The sequence below is a fragment of the Hipposideros armiger genome, unplaced genomic scaffold, assembly GCF_001890085.2.
Source record: "Hipposideros armiger isolate ML-2016 unplaced genomic scaffold, ASM189008v1 scaffold_562, whole genome shotgun sequence".
In the NCBI taxonomy this organism is placed as follows: Eukaryota; Metazoa; Chordata; class Mammalia; order Chiroptera; family Hipposideridae; genus Hipposideros; species Hipposideros armiger.
This window is the reverse complement of record NW_017731912.1, coordinates 148,138-167,793: the sequence shown is the minus strand read 5'-3', so window position 1 is coordinate 167,793 and position 19,656 is coordinate 148,138. Positions and strand designations below refer to the sequence as shown.

Sequence of the window (19,656 nt, the reverse complement as noted above, 5' to 3'; positions counted from 1 at the left end):
ATTGCTTAGCTTTATTAGACAAAAAAACGTTCAGCTCCAGCACATTCTGCCCATTTAGTCTAAATTAGTCAACCATAACACTGGCAGTTGTGTGTTTGCATTAGTAGTGAACAAAATAGCTAAAGATTCCTCACTCAAATTTCACGACTTTGTTTGCTTCGTTGTGTTTACTCATTTATTGTTATTTCCCCCATCTTGGTCTCATCACGTCTCAAAGGCTGGCTCCATTTTCCTTGTTTACCACTGTCTCCTTTATCCCTGGAGTTGGAAAGCCAAGTGCACAAACACAGGGTTTGTTTTATTCCCAACCAACCACAGAACAGTGATCTCCCTGTAGAATAATTGGCTTAGGGAAGAAAAGACAGAAAAACAGCACAACATGTTCATGTGCAGCTTGCTCTGACTACTCCCCTTTCCTGAAAGCAGCCCGAGTAAGAGCTGTTGGGAGTAGCCACCCATTAAAGGAGTAAATGAAGAAATGGCAATAAAGAAATTCCAACTGTTGCCTTAGACAAAAAGAGAACTGTGCTTTGAAACTGTTTCCAGGATATTTTAAAAAATTTTTCCTGACAGTAAGTACCGCTCTGTGTCGTCGTGCTATGTCAAATATGTGGGTGGACACTTAAAAATCAATCTGTTTTTCAGATGTTTCTAAATACTTATGTGACTTATAGTGAAGACCGAGTGACAAATTTTTCTATTTTTTTCCCCAACCAAATCTGTTGTGTAGATAACTACAGTAGAATATAGGAAAATGGTAAAAATTTCCTTCTATACTAGTTGAGGGAGAATTGTCTGAATATTTTGATATGTAAATCTAAAAGAATTTAATTTTGAGGTTTTAAAAACTGAAAAAAATTGTCTCTGTCAGTTTATTTGCAAACATTTGAGCAAAATTACTTTCCCATGTGATTTATTTCTTCTCTCCCTTTCTCTCTCTCTCTTTCTCTCTCTCCCCCTTCCTTCCTTCCTTCCTTCCTTTCTTCCTTCCTTCTTTCCTTCCTTCCTTCCTTCCTTCCTTTCTTCCTTCCTTCCTTCCTTCCTTCCTTCCTTCTTTCCTTCTTCCTTTCTTTCTTTTTAAAAACTTACTTTGTATGTTGTTTCTTTAGTTATTCAGCGACTTCTGAATTCAGAAAATTAAGATAAATTGTTTTATCCTTCCTGTGTATCAAAATCAAGTTTTAAGTAGTTGGAGTCTGCATTATTAGTCCATAGCCTAACTCTTTTGATAAAATTTGTTCAAGTCAATCTGGAAGGTAAATACCACAAGAAAATATTTCATTGGGGTTACATCTAATTGACATAATTATTTAGATGAGTTTAAGTAAGTAGCCACAATTTTGATGTTAATTTAATGTAAATTATGGGATTTCTATTTAAACGCAAAGGACAAGAAATTATTATTAATCAAATGAGATACAATTCAATTACTGTATTCATATAGTTGAATTTCTGTTATAAGAGGTCAAAAAGGTGAAGTATCTTATAGGTTCTGATGATATGATATCTAATGATATCTTTTCAATTGTCATACTCTGTTATTGTAAAATTGTGATAATAGTCACTCCATCTCCCCACCATTCCCCGCCAAATGGCTTATATAGTGAGTATATTTGATGTAAAAATGTATAGTCATGAGTTATAGAAATAATATTTTAAATCCATTTTTTTGTAGTTCTTAAAGGTAGGAAATATTTCCCCCCAAAATATGATGAAGGTTTTTCTTATTATAGTTTTTTTCTAGTTTATTCTCCACCATGTTTACTTTCTCCTTGTTCGTTTAATGAACAGGCTAAATGCTAAGGAAACAGAAAAATGTCTATCAACAAACTCAAGCACTTGTGTGCAAAAATTTTCTTAAGAAGTGGAGGATGAAACGAGAGAGCTTATTGGTATGTTTGAAAATTTGCCTCTTTCTGCAATTAGCATCGTTCTTCTACTTCATTACGTAGTGGTTCCCTTATTTTATATTTTAAGTAATAGACTAGATTCATTGATTTTGAGGTTGTCTCTAATTGTCCTTGTTGAATTGAGAGACTCACAGCAGTCATAATGTAGAATTATAAAGACTAAAGGTATTTACTCATTTTTTAAAAATGAGGTGAAGTGAAATGTAATTATACGGTGAATTAAAACCACTATTAAAGTTGCTATAATTTACTTGTAATACATTTAGAGTCAAGGAATAATAAAAGTAGTGCCTAGCAGAAATCAAGGAATTTTAATTTTAGGGTCTTATTTTCAAGGCCATGAGTTATCTACATAGAGATTGTTTCCAAGAATTATGACCAAGTAAACTGACCACTGATTGTCAGTTTGAATTAGGTATGTGAGCTCTCTACAGGTAACAGCCCCAAATCTCAGTGGCTCAGCACAGCAAAGGTTTATTTTCTCATCTTTTCACAGTCTAAACAAGGTTGGCAGTAAAAGGCGAGTGGGATGGGTGGGTGAAGGAATTCTCCACACAGTCATTCCAGGACCTAGACTTCTTCATCTAGGGGTTCTACCATCTCCCTAGGCCTCAGATTTCTTCACTGGCTTCTCTGAATCCAGTCAGAAGATCAGGAAGTAGCGGGACTTACCAAGAATATGGAAAGTTGTGCAAGGTTCCGTGAGCTGGGCCAGGAAGTGGCGTCTATCACTTCTGCCCACATTCCATTGGCCGAACTCAGTCATTGGGTGCCGCTTCATTTCCAGAGGCTGGAAATATATTCTGGCATCATGCCAAGCGGGAAGAGATTACTGATATTGGTAAAACACTAGACTGTCTTTACCACACAGTTCCTTTTTATTTTCTTTGATGTCCAATAAAAGGTTATGACACCTGACAAGAGTATTTGCTGCCTTGCAGTCTATCTGGGATAATCTGTGTCCCCCAGACTTTAGAGTCAGCCAGATGCCCATGCTTACAGAAATTGTCAAGCTCTTATGCCTCCTGTTAGCTTACACAATGGCTCCTACCGTTGTTCATGATCTAATGTAGTTCTAAAGTCGGAGAATGATCTATGTGGCAGCTCTCCCAGTATGTGCTTTTCATTGGGTTCCCTTTGTTCTGAAGAGTGGGGAGCAAACAGAAGGCAAGTATATGGCACAGTCTGAATTTGTCTTTAGTTCTTTTGTGTTGACTGAGATCTTGAAGGGGATACAATCTAAATTTGTTTTCTTTTTTCCCTTCTGTGTTATAGGAATGGGGGTTCCCAATACTTCTAGCACTGTATATGGGTTTAGTTTCATATTTCAAAGACAATAAACCATATCCTGAAATGCCTCCTCAGGATCTGGGAAGAGTAGATCACTTTAATATCTCTTCTATAATAGTTGTGTATACACCGATCTCTAATATAACTGAGCAGATAATGAATAAAACAGCGTTTTTGAAAGGTAAGTGTACCGATGACAAAAAAGAATTACTGATATTGTTTAATATTTTCAATAAGATGTGTCTATGTTTAATTGGAAGTTACAGTGATCCATTATGCTAATTATTTAGGTATCAAAGTAGCATATAAATGTGGTTAATTTTTTCATTCTCTAACAACCAGTAGCTTTGTAAACCCTTGCAGCTTGATGGGGGTCCAGTTTAGGGAGGCCTACATTTCTATTGAAGTTTAACTAAAACCATAGATTTATAATTCCAGATTTGCAGAACAGTGTCTAGGAAAAATATGCCATTGGTAGATGTGGGTGTTTTTAACAGGGGATTACACTGATTACGATTTATAACTCATGAAAAGAAAACATATAAATGAAAGAAATTAGCTCATGTTTATTTATTTAAAATGTGTTAGATAGATGATGTGTTACAGAATAGTACACTTGAAATCTATATAATTTTACTAGCCATTGCCACCCCAATAAACTTTAATTAAAAATAATAATTTCTAAACTATGAAAAGTAAGGATGGATAATCTAAAGATAATCTGTGTTTGGTGTAATTTGTAAACATCTTTAAAGGCCTTTATTCTAAATGAGGTCTCCATGTAACTGAGATTACCAAAATGTGTATTTTATTCATGGGCGATTTGGGTGCAGTCTGGCTATCTGCTTTTTAATCCTCAGTATCTAACAGGTGAAATTCTGGCTGTTAAATAACAGCGTCACCGTGCTCTTGTTCCCTGTGTAAGCCAAAGATCATACGAGGGGCCTTTGCTTCAGTAACCCTGATGGCTTCTGCATACCAATTATCTGATGCATGCTCATCCTGGCATAATCTTTTTTTTTTTTTTAAGATTTTTATTGGGGAAATGGGGGATGGGAACAGTGCTGGGGAATTGGGGGAAGGGGAACAGACAAGTTGCTGTCGTTTTGTTCTTCAGTCTAGAGTTGTGGAGGACGTTGCTTCACTGGCCCAAGTTGGCACCATCATTGCGCTCTTCCCGGGCGAGGCAGATCAGTCACCGGCTTCTGGACCGCCGCTCACTGCGGCTGCTGGCCGCTCACGCTGGCTGCCGGCTACACACGGTAGCCCATGGCAACCCACTGCCACAGGGGCTGCAGCCTACGCCATCGCCGGCGACTCATGGCAGCCCAGCTCCAGGTTGAGCTGTTGTTCAGCATCTTAGATGTGGAGGGCAGTGTCACTGGCCCTCATATGTAGGATCCGAACCGGGGCCCTCTGGCGTCCCAAGCCAGTTCTTAACCATCGTGCCACTTGGCCGGCCCCCTGGCATACTCTTTTGATGTACCTAAAACTTGCCATTATTAAAAGAGGACATTTAATTCTCATGCATGTCTCCTGATTCTAGACACTAAAACATTAAAACAAACTTCCCCCCTTGCCTTTTGATTTGTTTTGTTTTAAATGGAAAAGATTTTCTTTTAATTCTAGTGAAAATATATGATAACAGAGTTGGATATCACATTCTGTTTCAGTGAAAACTAACAAGCTTCGGTGTCTGTTTTTACTTGGTAATTCACAGGAAGAGAAGTCATTGGAGCACCAAATCAACAATCTCTGGATAAAATCCTCTTAGACCATTTATCAGATGCAGTGGGAATCATCTTTAATGACACTTTTTCTTATAAGTTAAAATGTATGCAGGGAGATACCATTCCATTTTTTAATGAAGACAGTTTCTCAGGTGACTTTCCTTATAAAATATCATTATGGCATTTTCATGTTTTTAACATAAAGAACAGGGTTGGGATGGTCAACAGAGATGCTTTTCAGTGGCATAGGAGAAAATGCAAAAACACAGTTTATTGCTGAACTTCTTCCAAGGTCAGTCATGTTATCCCACTAGAGCATGATTGAGTTCGCAGGCGTACACTGCAAAAGGGTGATCAGAACTGTTAGGTCCCTGTCTCAGATGAGAGTCCAGTCTAGCAGGAAAGACATCTATTCAGAAGTTAATTATAAATGCTAGGGGAGGTCCTGGAATGGGCTGAGACCAGGGGTTCCCAATAGGCTTGGGATTAGAGAAGTCCTATCTGGGGAAGTGATGTTTGGATTAACCTCAGAAGGAATAGCCCATGTGCGATGCTGAAGGCATTGTGTTCAAAGAGAAGGACCAAGGTGAAGGCACTGAGGTGAAGAAGGCATCCGCTAGGATCTATGCAAGAAGAGAACTAACTAAACAGAGAACACAAAAAGGAATGTGATCGGAGAATGAGGCCGCAGTTATTCAGGGCCTCGATCCTGTGCATCCTTTAATCCTAGGGCAACGGAGAGCCATCAGGGTGCTTTATTCAGGACAGAGGTGTGATTAGATTTCCAAGCTTAAGGTAGCCTTCTGGAGGTAGCCCTGAGAATGGATTGCAGAGGAGTCAGGGAGGGAGAAGGCAATAAAACGTACTAGTGAGCCAATGGTGGCTGAGACCAGAGTGGAGGAGCTCAGAAGGAGAGAGGTGAACAGATTGGAGGACCCCTTGGGGAGGCAGAATTCATGTGACTAATAGAATTGGTTCCCTTCATTCATTCACTCAGGGTCCACTGGGCGTCCCACGCTGTGCTTGTCCCTGAAGATGGAAGTGAACAAAACACACAACCTGCTTGTACAAATCATTACAATCAAGGACAGGGAATGGGGAAAACAGTGCACTCTGCCAGGTGGCGATAAAGCAACCAAGCAAAATAAAGCAGGGATAGACGATAGACCCTGAAAGAGCTATTTTAGATATTTTCATGTATGATGGCCAGGAAAGACCATTTGAGTTTACTTTTGAGAAGAGGGCAGGATGGAGGGGCGGAGTGAGCCACGAATTCGCCTGGAGGAGCGCATTTGAGCACCAAAAAAGTTCTAGCACTGGAGCACATTTGGCATTTTCAGGCACAATAAGGTTGGAACTTTCATCTTCTTTTTCTTTTTTTTTTTTTTTAAAGGAGGAAGACTTTCTTGTAAGATTTTATTGGGGAAGGGGAACAGTGTTGGGGAATTGGGGAAGGGAAACAATTAAATTGTTGCCCTTCTATCTTATTGTTGTCCTTCAATCTTAGTTGTGGAGGGTGCAGCTAGCTCAGCTCCAAGTCCAGTCGCTATCCGGCTGCCTGTCAGCAGTTCACGGCTGCTCAGCTCAGGCGCAGCTCACTGGCCTGTGTGGGAATTGAACTGGCGACCCTGTTGCTCAGAGCTTGTGCTCTTAACCAACTGAGCCACTCAGCCGGCCCCCTTCTTTTTATTTTCTAGGCCTCCCTATGCCTACTATGGTCTCCATGAATAAAGTCACCTTATTAAGAACTTTTGTTTCTGTGTGCTTAAAGGTTCCAACTGGTGGAGCCTCCTCGAGACGTTTTTCTCTTGGATTCCTGTTTCTTATTCCTCAGTTGCCTTCATCCCATAATATTGCTTCTGCTTTTCTTTGTGCTTCCAGTGCATTGCTGGGATACTAAAGATACCTTTGAGTGTTCACTGTCCAAGTACTGGAATGAAGGATTTGTGACTTTACAGACTGCAATTAATGCTGCCATCATACAAGTAAGAAAGGTTCTCACAAGTAGCATAAACTAATTCCAGAAGCATTGAGATTTTGATGAAAGGTGATATGATAATATACTCACGTTTTCATATGTTTCTATAATGAAGCCTGTCGACAAGTGCTGAAATTGGATTTAGGCAATGGAACACATTTTTTTTTTAACTTTAAAATTTCCAGTAGTTATAGAATGTCAGGAAGTTGCAAAACCAATGTCCAGGGGGACCTGGACATCACCAATAGCTTCTCCTAATGGTGATATCTTAACATCACCATAGGACAATATTAAAACCAGGAAATTGATGTTGGTACAATCCCCATAGCTTGTTGATTTCACCAGTTTCTCTGCTTTGAAGAATGATTTTGTTTGTTTAAAAACTTTTTTAAGGTCGTGACAAATCACTCTGTGATGGAAGAGCTGATGTCAGTGACTGCTACAAATATGAAGACATTACCTTTTATTTATAAGGATGCCCTTCAAAGAGAGATGTTTATTTTGTGCTGCTTGCTTTACTTCTCCTCGTTTGTATATTTTGCATCACTCAATGTTACGAAAGAGAGAAAAAAGCATAAGGATTTGATGAAAATGATGGGTCTAGAAGACTCAGCGTTCTGGTGAGTGACTAAACCCGGCAGTACAAAGAAATTGGAGAAATGAAGAAGCAATGAAAAAGTCTAATTGTTTCAGAGCACCATGATTTACACTGGATACATTGGCTCCTTTTTCTTTTGTTCTTTTTCTCTTTGTTAAATGTTGCTGGGCACAATAGGGATGATCATTAGCTGAGCACTTTTTCTGTACCATGAATATGGTAAGCTAACACTATGATGGAACTACCATTAAGATCAAAGAACATAAAGGAGCTGCCTAGTGTCAAATGGTGATGAGTGCCAGAGCTGGGACTCCAACCCAGGTGCCCTGGTTGCAACCCTCAGGCTTGGTCTGCCCACAATTATCGTTTGATTTCTTGGCAGTTAGTTCCTTATGCTGAAGAAAGTGTCATCCTATAATGGCTAGCTTGTGTTGAGAAGTTTGGTCACCAGGAATATATTTTTTGGAGCAACTAAATACCATATGTTGGGGTTAAAAGAGATAGTCTATATAATGTTTCCAGCACATAGGCTGGCTGGCATACAGGAAGGGCTTAATAAGAGCATTTTCTTCATATATTGATATATTTTTATCTTGCCCCATTCCACGAAGAGTTTAAAGTGATTTTGAAATATATATGCATGTGTATATGTATGTATGTATATCTATGTGCGTGTGTTTGTATTATAATAACAACAGATAATTGAGGAGTTGAAGCAAAGACCTACTAAAAGAATAAATCGGTAAGATTAGCAGATGAAAATGCAAAGCACACAAGCTCCGAGCTTCCGAGAGGCTGAAGCAGAGGATTTTGCAATATAATCAGTTACACAATACATACTATCTAGGAAAAAGAAAAAAAGGAAAAAATATCTATTTTATCCCAAAAGAAACCTATCCATATTGACTACTGGGAGATATTTGTATAATCTCCATATCAAGAAAATAATTATTTATAAATGTTGAACTATCTGAAATCAATGAGAAACTACCGTATTTTGGCTGAATAATGTGCACCCACTGTTTTGGCCAAAACTTTCAGGGAAAAAAATCTTAAGTTTTTAATTTTTAATTCAAATTTTTATTTGTTTACATTTAGGTATTTGTTTCTTTGTTTTATAAAGGAATTTTAGCATTTATTTTTTAACATATTATGGTATAATAAATTTTATGTACTGGTAAATTTATGATATTTATGCGTCATAGAAGGCCAAGAACTCTTTGTCGTGGCAAGTTCGTTGTAAGTTCAACAAAACCGATTATCGTATTCCAGGGTATTTTTGCCATATGGATATCATTATTGATTTCTAGAGTTACACTTTTAACTCATAAGCATAAGTAAAAGAATTAGGAACATTTACGTAGATATGGAATTAGTACTACCCATGTATAATGTGCACCTTAATTTTTCCCTCACAATTTGGGCAAAAAAGTGCACATTATACACGGCAAAATATGGTGTTTATTGAAGAATCCTTTGCAAGCCACATGCTCCCTGAAATGAAATTACAGTATAGGAAATTTTAAATGTTCTATGAAGTATGTTTTATTAACAGAGTTTTAATTCTAATATATATGAACTGTGACATAGAAAAAGAGGAAACTGTGTCTTTACATAAAAAAGAAAGAAGAGATTTTTGTAATGGAACTTTGGGAAGTACAAAGGAATGGATGGAGTCTATTAGGGATGAGAGAGGACATCTGTATAAAAAGGACTGTCTTTCGGTCCAGGGCATGTCTCATGGACAGCATCTCTGCAATCACCAGAAATAGGTAGGCCCAAGTCAACTTTAGATTAAAATCAGAAAGGCACTGCATAGTTAGATGTGGATTCATTCTTAGGATAAATACCCGGAGAGCCAAAAAAATGTATACACATATTAAGAAAGAAAAACTGTATTAAAATTGTGATACTCAATATATACTGATAACAAAAGATGAATACAAGTCATTGACTTCTGCAATTACAAGAGATGCTCAAAGTGGTTACCATCAGTGTCCAGATACTTCTGATGACAGCGAACTACTGCTTGAACAACATTGACCAAAGTGTCCACTTGTATGCACTTTTTTGGCACCACCCCCGGTATAGAATAATAATATAATATAATAATAATATAATATATCCTTAAAACTAAGAAGGTAGAAGATTCTGAAACATTTTTTATTAAGTACAGGATGTCTATTCCAAATACATTTTATGATAATCTTTTTTTTAACTTATGTAATAAATGTGAAATGTAATCCGTATTTATTTTTTAAGTGTGATGTCCGAATTGCTTTGTTTTTATCATGAAGGATTTCTTGGGTTTAGTAACATCTCTCCTACCCCACCCCCAACTCTCTGCCATGAGTTCCTTTTTCTAGGTAATGTTCTAATTTCCTGTATTTGTAATTCCCCTACTCCATGGTTTTTCAGTTCCTACCTATTATTGTTTCCTTCTGTTTTCAGGAAGTGGATTCTGTAGAATGTGGTGTACTTTTACAAAAAATGCTGTTTCTAACAAGCTGAATCATTGTAATGACATGAACTTAAAAAGAAGTCAAATCAGCATTATACGTATTCTACTGGGACATATTGATGCAACTTTCCCGTTTTAATACTTACGCTATTTTTTCAGCTGTTGAATTCTTACTCAATTAGGCAATTTTGTGTAGAGGAAAAAAGCTTTGGACTGAGCAAAGCCTTGCTGCTTCATCTTAACTTTGTTCAACTGTTTCACTTTGTTGACTTCAAATAGGCCCATTAACTAATAATAGGGACTGCAGTTTACTCATCTCTAAAACATCCTATATAGGCTTGTTATTAAGGTTGAATACTGTTTCTTAATAACTACTGCATCATAAATAATGTGAACACAACCACACCTAAAGCAAAACTGTGAACTCTTAAGGGCATTACCTAATTTATATCAGTTTAAATAAAGAAAACATGAATAGGAACAGCAAGAATAGAATGGGCTTAGTGAAGTTATGAAATTTCAATTTTCTACTGCTACTGGCTAGAGATCCTCAAGAAGGGCCTAATTTTCATCTTTCCCCCCATGTTTCCATGGTTACTTGATTGATTGGCAGCTGTTAAGTTTCCTTCCAAATTTTACCATTAGAACACTTTGGTAACGCGTAATAAAGCTAAAGATACAAAATACTTACCCCCTTTAATTTAGCGGTTTTACTTCAGAGGAATGTTTGTGCATTTTCCAAAAAAAAAAAAAAAGACAAGTAGAAGAATGTTCTTAGAAACACTGCATTAGAAAAAGAAAAATGAAAAAAGCAAACAACCTAAATATCTGTGGGCAGAACACTGGGATATAGTCATACAATGAACTGCTATACAGCAGTATATACTACTGTATATGTTGATGGATAATGGCAAACTGCAGAAGAATACATACAAGATGATACTATTTATACAATGTTCATACTATTTGTGAGCACAGAGCTGACACCTAGCTGGTGCATCAGCATAGCCATGCTAATGTAATATTAGTAATATATGAAGTTATTCATCCAGGTGGCAGGTCCAAGAGCAATCATTGCATGATTCTTTTAAAATTTTTGTATGCTTTAAATATTTCTTAAAGTGAAAATAATTGCGATAACTTTTTGTCTTTATGTAGGCTCTCCTGGAGTTTAATCTATGCTGGCTTCATCTTCATTACTTCCATAATCATTACAATTATCATAACAACTATGCACATTATAATCATGACAGGCTTCCTGGTCATATTTACACTCATTTTCTTATATGGCTTATCCTTGGTAAGTTCATGCGTTTATGACCGCTTTCTTTGCTTTAGGTCTTAGCTATATGTAGCAAAAAATAATGTCTCGGCAGGCTATTACGGTCACTTCTTTCATGTCTAGAGTGTGTGTGTGTGTGTGTGTATGTGTGTGTGTTTGAGAAAGTCTCTATGAGTGTGAGAAAATGACGTAACCTCAATAGAATTGGACCTCTCTTTTGCATACAGGTCTGAATTAATGAAATGATGCATCAAAAAAAATATTTTTACTCCGAATTATCTCAGAATTTTGTAGATGATTAACGAAGATACATGGGAGAAGTGGACCCATCTTCCCCCCCCCCCAATGTTCTCTATCACATGGCAGCTTCACGCAGCTCCCCGCCGTCTCCTCTCCCACTTTGCCCGGACTTCCCACGCCCTCCCCTCTCCCTTCCCTGAACTCGAACTTCCCCTACCTTCCAGGGTGTTTTCTGCAAGACGGTATATGGATGCTCTTTAATACAATTAGTCTGTTTCCATCTTTCCAAGCGTGCGTCTCCATCTTTTCCTCAGCTCTGCCTCCAGCTTTCCCCCAGCCATTCCTCAACAACAAAAGCCCAGCACTTGAGTAGGGCAAATAAGAACCCTATTTATAAAGGAGTTCAGAGGAGGACTGAGCATAATTATACCTCAATATTTTCATCAGTGATAAAGACGTTAGGATGTAGAGATCCTAGTTTTATGAGCTACCCACCAGTGATTCTCGGTGAGCTGTCTCTAGCAGCCAGCTGTCGTCTCTCTCTTGCAGATGGCTTTCTCATTCCTGATGAGCGTGCTGTTCAAGACAACTGCCCTCGCCAATTTGGTTGTGTTTCTCCTCACTCTCTTTTCCGGGGCTGTGGGACTTATTCTATTTTACACCCAACTCCCTTCATCTGTGCAGTGGATTTTGAATATCTGTAGCCCTTTTGCCTTCACTGCTGGAATGACCCAGGTAAGAGTTAATTCGTTTACTATTGAACTTTCAAAAGAATTTGATATTTCATGACCCTTCCTAATCCACACCCTTTCAAATTAAGAGCTTTGGTTCTACATGATTCTACTTGAAAGCTAAATTGGAAAATGTTATTATTACATTGTACAAAAAAATGACCATCTCCCAAGGAGCTGAATAAGAAAATCTTCCAAATTTTCGTATCTCAGAGGTGTATTTTCATTTTGAAGTATTTTCTTCTGGTTTTGTTTCTGTATATAAATATTTATCTTTTCACTTCTTATAATCGAAGTATTCTGCTAGTCTGTTAAAACTTGTTGTGTAAACCTCTTTTTGAAACCTCAACTATGACAGACTTTCAAGATATAAATATAAAGTTTAACAAATAATTATTAAGTAAATCAAAGGACTCTTGAGCTAGATCAAGAAATAGAATGTTGCCACAACCCGACAGCCTCCTCTGAAGACTCCTTCCTCCTGGAGTTAAAGTTTTTTGTTTGTTTGTTTTTATTATTAGTTTCAGGTGTACAAAACACTGTAATAGTTAGACATTTACACCTCTTACAAAGTGATAACCCCCTCCCCCAATCTGCTACCCCTCTAACATTTTATATAGCTATTACAATTCCAATGACTCTATTCCCTATGCTGTACTCCACATCCCGTACCTATATATACATATATATACATACAGCTTCTGTGGTCAGGCATCTACACAGTCCATGCTGAGGTTCAAGTTTTATGATAATGATTTCCTTGCTTTTTATGATCCCCTAAGTATGTGTTCAGAAATACATTTTTTTTAGTTTTGCCTATTTCCCACTTTATGTAAGTGATATTGTACGAAGTGTATTTTTGAAAATCTGGCTTTTTCATTCCACATTGTTTTTAGATGTCATCCATAGTTTGTGTGTAGCTATAGAACAGTGTTAAGTAGTATTCTATTGTGTGAATGTACTATTGATTTCCTTATTGATGGACAAGAATGTTTTCCAGTTTTTTACTATTATTAATAACTCTGCAAAAAATTCTTATACATATCTCCTAGTAAATATGGGCATTCAGTTCTGTGTGTTATATATCTAGGAGTTGAAGAGTGGCATCTAGAGTATATATATTTTGATCTTAATAGCTACTGTCAAATATTTTTCTAAAATGGCTGCATCAGTTCCCTTTTGCACCTACAGTGTTTCAGAGTTCCAGATCTTCATCAACATTTTGTATTGTCCGACTTCCAAATTTTAGCCATTCTGATAGATATGTAATGGTATAGCAGCATGGCATTAATTTGCATTTCCCTAATTACTGTCTTTTTGGATTTTTCTTTTTTACAAGTTGACAATTCAGCTCTTTTTCCCCTTTTTTCTACTGAGTTTTCTATCTTGTCATTATTGCTCTGTAGGAATTTCTTCTATATGCTGAACATGAGACATTTGTCAGTTATTTCTTGCTGGCAGTTTTACTCTCTTAGTGATGCTTCCGATGAATAGAAATTCTTAATTTTGATAAAGTTCAGTTTGTAAAGTTTTTCTTTTATACAGAATACTTTTGTGTTTGTTTAAGAAATCATATGCTGAAGTGGAATAATATTGAATGTCAGCTATAAATACACACACACACACACACACACACACACAGTCACAGGATGTGGAGCACAGCATAGGGAACAGAGTCAATGGAATTGTTAACAGCTATATATGGTGTCAGAGGGGTAGTAGATTGGGGGGATTATCACTTGGTGAGGGATACAAATGTCTAACTATTGCATTATTTTGTACACCTGAAACTAAAAAAAATAAAAAATAAAAAATAAAGGAAAAGAAATCATATGCTAAGTGAAATAAGTCAGGCAGAGAAAGACAAATACCATATAGTTTCACTTGTATGTGGAATCTAAAAACAAAAATAGACTCACAGAAACTGAGACCAAAGGGATAGTTACCAGAAGGGGCGGTGGGTAGAGGGATTGGTGAAAAGGAGAAAGGGAATACAGACACTAATATTGTGGTAAGTTTGCATGGTTACAACTGATGGCTGTAATTCATGAAGTGATAACAACTGTGAGGTATGAAAATGTTGAGTCACTATATTGTATATCTGAAACTAATATAAACATATAAGATTGTATACCAACCATACTTATATACTTAAATAAAAGAAAAAACTCATTGGGCCAGCCGAGTGGTGCATTGGTTAAGAGCTGCCTTGGGACACAAGAGGACCCCGGTTCGGATCCCACATATGAGGGCCAGTGACACTGCCCTCTACAGCTAAGATGCTGAACAACAGCTCAGCCTGGAGCTGGGCTGCCATGAGTCGCTGGCGACAGTGTGGGCTGCAGTCCCTGCTGCAGTGGGTTGCCATGGGCTACCATATGCAGCCAGCGTAAGCGGCCAGCAGCTGCTGTGAGCAGCCATCCAGAAGCCGGTGACTGATCTGCCTCGCCCGGGGAAGAGCGCAATGATGGTGCCAACTTGGGCCAGTGAAGCAACGTCCTCCACAACTAGACTGAAGAACAAAATGACAGCAACTTGTCTGTTCCCCTTCCCCTAATTCCCCAGCACTGTTCCTATACCCCAATTCCCAATAAACATCTTTTAAAAGAAAAAATCATTGCTTACCCCAAGATTATAGAGATTCTTCTACCTTTTTATTCTGGAAGCACGATTGACTCTGCTTTTATATTTAGATATAAAATCTTTTTCTAAATAACTTTTGTGTATCTATAGGTAGAGGCAATATTAATTTTTCTATATGAATATCCAGTTGCTTCAGCTCCATTTATTGAAAAGGCCATCCTTTCCCCAAATGAATTGCAGGTGTCCTTTGTCACAACTCAACCAATCATGTATTGGCCCATATGTCTATCTTTGTACTGTTGTCACATTATCTTCTTTTGCTTTATAATATATCATCATATCTGGTAGTAATAATTCATCCACTTTATTGTCTTTTTCAAGAGCGTCTTTTCTATTCTAGGTTCTTTGCAATGATGTAAATTTTAACTTATCAAATTATACACACACACACACACACACACACACAGAGTGTGCAAAGCTGTTGAGAATTTAATGCAGTTGAATTTTTCAATCAATTTGGAGAGAATTGACCCTTTTTTATCATGAACATAATATATCTTTATATTAATTTTCCCTTAGTAATTGTTTTAGTTTCAGTATAGAGTCTTGCACATTTTTGTTTGATTTATTCCAAAACTTTTCATACTTTTAATGCCATTATAAATAGCACCTGTGTTTAAATTCTTATTTCCAAATGTGTGTTGTTAATGTAAAGAGGTGTAACTGATTTCTGTACAGTGGCATTATGTCCAGTATTCTTGCTATATTCTTTTATGAAATCTAAGGTTTTTCAGGGTTTTATCTTGGGATTTCCTTTTATATAATCATGTTTTTTCCTTTTGCAACCTTTATGCAGTTATTTATTTTTCTTGCCTACTGCACAGATCAGGACCTCTAGTACACTGCTGACTCAGAATGCAGGCAAAGAACAAGCTTTCAATATTTCACAATTACGCATGATTTCTGGTGTTGGTCTTCGTACATTTAATTCACGAGATTAAGGCAGATCTCTTAGTGTGTGAAGAAACTTTTTAAATTATAAGCAGATATTGAAGTTTATCAAATGCTTTTTCTGCATCTGTTAGATTGACCACATTATTTTCTCCTTCAGTCTGTTTTATGTTGAATTGCATTGATAGATCTTCAAATGTCGACCCAGACTTGCATTTTTAGAATAAACTCAACTTTGTCATGAAATGTTAACATTTTAACATAAATTGCGAATTTGTAGTGTCCAGGGTCAGGAACAGGGCTTGGGAGCTGGACTTCCTGTGTTCTGATTTCTGCTTTGCCTATCCTCACTATGTGACTTTTCGCTTCACCTGGTTAAGCTATTCATCTTTGTGCCTCAGTTTCATCGTATGTAAAATGCAAATAGAAATAATAAGGCCTGCCTCACAGAGTTATGATGAAGATTAAATTGTATACTATAAAAAGTACTTAGAACAGTGCTTAAAACATAGTGGCTATTATTACATGGCAAAATTATAAATATAAACATTTATTTGTAGTAATAACTAGAAAAAGGTAAGTTCTCTCATCAGTATTGTAATAAGATGCTTCAAAGAATTCTTCATATTCTTTCTAAAATTTGTATTTCTTGGTTGCATAGGATAGATATTGTGCAATATTGCATCGCCTTTATGAAAGCAAGCAAATGAATTATAACTTAAATCCCTGTTCTTAGAACATTGTGTTTTTTAAATCACTATTTTCTTCTAATAGTCCTTTGATGGCTGTGAAATAGAAATAGTTTCACTAATAATTTCATTATAAGAGCTTCTTGAAAAAGCTACTTAATAAAATGATAATTTTTGTTGCTGTACTGAATTTTTATTTCTTTAATTTAATACTTATAATTATTTCTGTTTGACTCTTAGATTATCCACCTGGATTATAACTTGAATGGAATAACTTTTCCTGACCCTTCAGGAGACTCATATATAATGATAGCAACTTTTTTCATATTGGCTTTTGATGCTTTTTTCTACTTGGTATTGGCATTATACTTTGACAAAATCTTACCCTGTAAGTAATAGTGGATTTTTCTCTGATCTCTATAGATATTGGTCACATTAAAGATTTTTTCTTCAGGTTATATAAATATATTTTTTAAAATGAAAAATAACAAATATTTCCTATCTTAGGCTGAATGAGTTCTGTATTTCTACTTCCTAGTTTTAATGGTCTGAGAAAAATTTTCATGTAAAAACAATCATTCTTCAGACTTTAATATAATACTATACACTATAAATACACAATAATGATCATTTAATACATATTATAATTATATAGTATTACATAATGTTACTTTTTTTCAAGGGTCCCTGAAAATGTTTTCAAAGAATGACATTTAGGATTTGTATCAGAACAAGCTGAAATAAATTAGTTCTCAAGATGGTTTTGGCTAGTGTGGGACCCACATACAGCAGAAGTGCTTCCTAGTAAATACTTATTCTTCTCACAGGAATGTGAGGCAGATTGTAAACTAAACCCAGCTAGAAAGGACCTCGAGTGAGAAATAATCAGTGTCTACCTCCCACCACCACCCCATTTCTGGGAGGACCATTTTTAGAAGGAGAAGGAGCTATTTAAGGAAATCACAAAATGAAAATTAGAATGTTTTCAGCATTATTCTGAAAATTTTTCATATATTCTTCATATTTACAGAAGTATATTACCCAGTTAGATTTCCTTTATCTTGAACACAACCAAAAATTTCACTAGCCCAGAATTCCTTCACGTACTCTAGAATTAGAATGCTTGTTTTCCTTGTATATACTTCTTATTTTTTATGTTCCTTTCCACTTTGACTGTATTTAAGTTTGTCTTGTATGACTGTATGTATTCCTGTCTTTCTGTCGCTTCTGGTTTATATCCAAAGGCCCTTAATAATAAATACAACTCCATTTTTTTTAAAACCTAGAAAATGACCATGTATTCATCCTGAACAAATATAATTTCTCCCTATACTTTTAATTCAGGTACCATATAGGTTTCAGTATTATGTTGAATCTCGTTGCTGTGGTCAAAATATTAAGTTTACAAATACATTTATAACTAATTTTATGCCATATTAAGACTTTCCCCCCAAATATTTGGTTTCATTCATTCTTCTAAATACCTTTTAGACTGCATTTCATTCAAACCTTTGATTTATACTTTGTTAAAAGTTCTATTCTATTGTTTAACTTTTGTGATGTTACTGCCTTTGGATTTTCATTTTTTACTTAGTTATCAAGTTTTCTTCTCAGGAATAGGAAGTTAGAAAAGAACTCTATGATGCTTCCAAGTCCCAGACATTCTGCATTACTCTGAACAGGAATTCTTTACTCATTGCTTTAATGTTACTGATCCAATATTTTCTTGCCTCTTGATTAATCAGATGGAGATGAGCGTCGCTGTTCTCCATTATTTTTCCTGAACTCAGCACCTTGTTTCCAACACCAGAGGACTAATAAGATGACTGAGCAAGAAATAGACCCCGAGCATCCCACTGATGATCATTTTGAACCAATAGCTCCAGAATTTCAGGGCAAAGAGGCCATCAGGTAAACACACATATGCTGATATATGGGTGAAAGGCTAATGAATTATTAACCAACAGCTGCAGAGTGAGCCTGAGGCAAAATATGGAAGAAGTCATCTGTTTTTGTTAATATCATTTTGCACTGTGCCACGGCCATCACCGCCAATGCCGCCTAATGGCTACTTGACAGGAAAATTCTCTTTCTTAGCTCCACACACAGTTACCACGTCACTGTCTGTCTTGTTCCCCTCCTTGTTTCTGTCTCTTGCCCCCACAACCCCACCGCCACTCCACCTCTCTTTTATACTCTCTTCTTTCTCCAAATCCCTCCTTCCATAGTTTCCTCTGGCGGATATGGTAGGATGGGAGAAGTAAGAAATTTGGGATCAAATTCTTAGATTTTAATACCACACTCCCCTCTCATTTGATGTGCAATCTTAGAAAACCAGGTAAGTTGCTCTGAGTCTCAGCGTCCTCTCTGAAACAAAAGTAATATCTACTTTTGTAGTGTTATTTGTTACAGATTCGTATGAGGAGCTCTTAAAATGTCTGTGTTCTCAGACCTCACCTCCAGGAATTCTAACTGAGGAGGTGTGGGCTTGAACCCCAGTATCTGGATTTTATAGAGCTCTGTAGATTTTTCTAAATATTATGCACTAAAGGTAAAGAATTAGAGAGTTTTAAATATTAACCTTTTATTTATGAAAAGATAGCCTTATAGTGTTTACCATGTACCAAGCACACATTTAATTCTCCCAAAAAGCTTATGAGGCAGGCACTTCTATTTTGCCCATTTAACAAATGAGGAAAGTGAAGTACTGAAAGGTTAAGTCCCTTGCTCAGTGTCACACACTTGTAACTCGGAAGCTGGGATTGGAACCAGTCTAGCTCCAGAGTCTATGCTCTTAATCTCTGGCTATTGTGAGATGTCAGAAGGCAAAGCAAGATGAATAAAATGGAACTATAACTAGGAAGTGAAATACTTCTCTAAAACGAGCAGAGGGTGAACCCATGTACTCCAGTTTCTTCTAATTCTAACCCTATTTTCTATTAAGCTTTCTGAGGGGCAACTGCCACCCTCCCCCCACCCCAGCTCCATGGAAAACCTCTGTTCAAAAAAGAAAGGACAAGTGAGGAATAATTCCCAAAAACTCAATTCCAATGTCATTAGTCCCTCTTTCCCAGTGGAGAACACAAAAAATAAGATTATATTGCTATTCAAATTATAATAATTTTCAGATCCAGTCTTCTAAGAGAGTCTTAGGGTTCGTTACACAGAGTGAAAAATGGTCTTTGTTCATTTGTACAAATGAAGGACAGAAAA

General features: G+C 36.7%; 1 protein-coding gene across 5 annotated transcripts in view; it reads left to right on the top strand.

Annotated features, from left to right (window-relative positions):
- The first annotated feature begins 326 nt into the window (after nucleotides 1–326).
- Nucleotides 327–19,656, top strand: part of ABCA6 (ATP binding cassette subfamily A member 6) — a 58,280-nt gene continuing 38,950 nt past the window's right edge. Inside the window, exons 1-10 of one of the 5 annotated variants that reach the window (XM_019623809.1) lie at nucleotides 327–572; nucleotides 1,792–1,892; nucleotides 3,186–3,381; nucleotides 4,921–5,082; nucleotides 6,812–6,915; nucleotides 7,302–7,528; nucleotides 11,126–11,267; nucleotides 12,039–12,224; nucleotides 16,684–16,831; nucleotides 18,189–18,354. In XM_019623809.1, the coding sequence (XP_019479354.1) occupies nucleotides 1,797–1,892; nucleotides 3,186–3,381; nucleotides 4,921–5,082; nucleotides 6,812–6,915; nucleotides 7,302–7,528; nucleotides 11,126–11,267; nucleotides 12,039–12,224; nucleotides 16,684–16,831; nucleotides 18,189–18,354 (1,427 nt within the window). In that variant the 5' untranslated portion in view covers nucleotides 327–572; nucleotides 1,792–1,796. Of the gene's footprint in view, nucleotides 573–1,791; nucleotides 1,893–3,185; nucleotides 3,382–4,920; nucleotides 5,083–6,811; nucleotides 6,916–7,301; nucleotides 7,529–9,096; nucleotides 9,279–11,125; nucleotides 11,268–12,038; nucleotides 12,225–16,683; nucleotides 16,832–18,188; nucleotides 18,355–19,656 lie in introns of those variants that run through there. The other 4 variants (XM_019623810.1, XM_019623811.1, XM_019623812.1 and 1 more) reach the window with 4 other exon arrangements.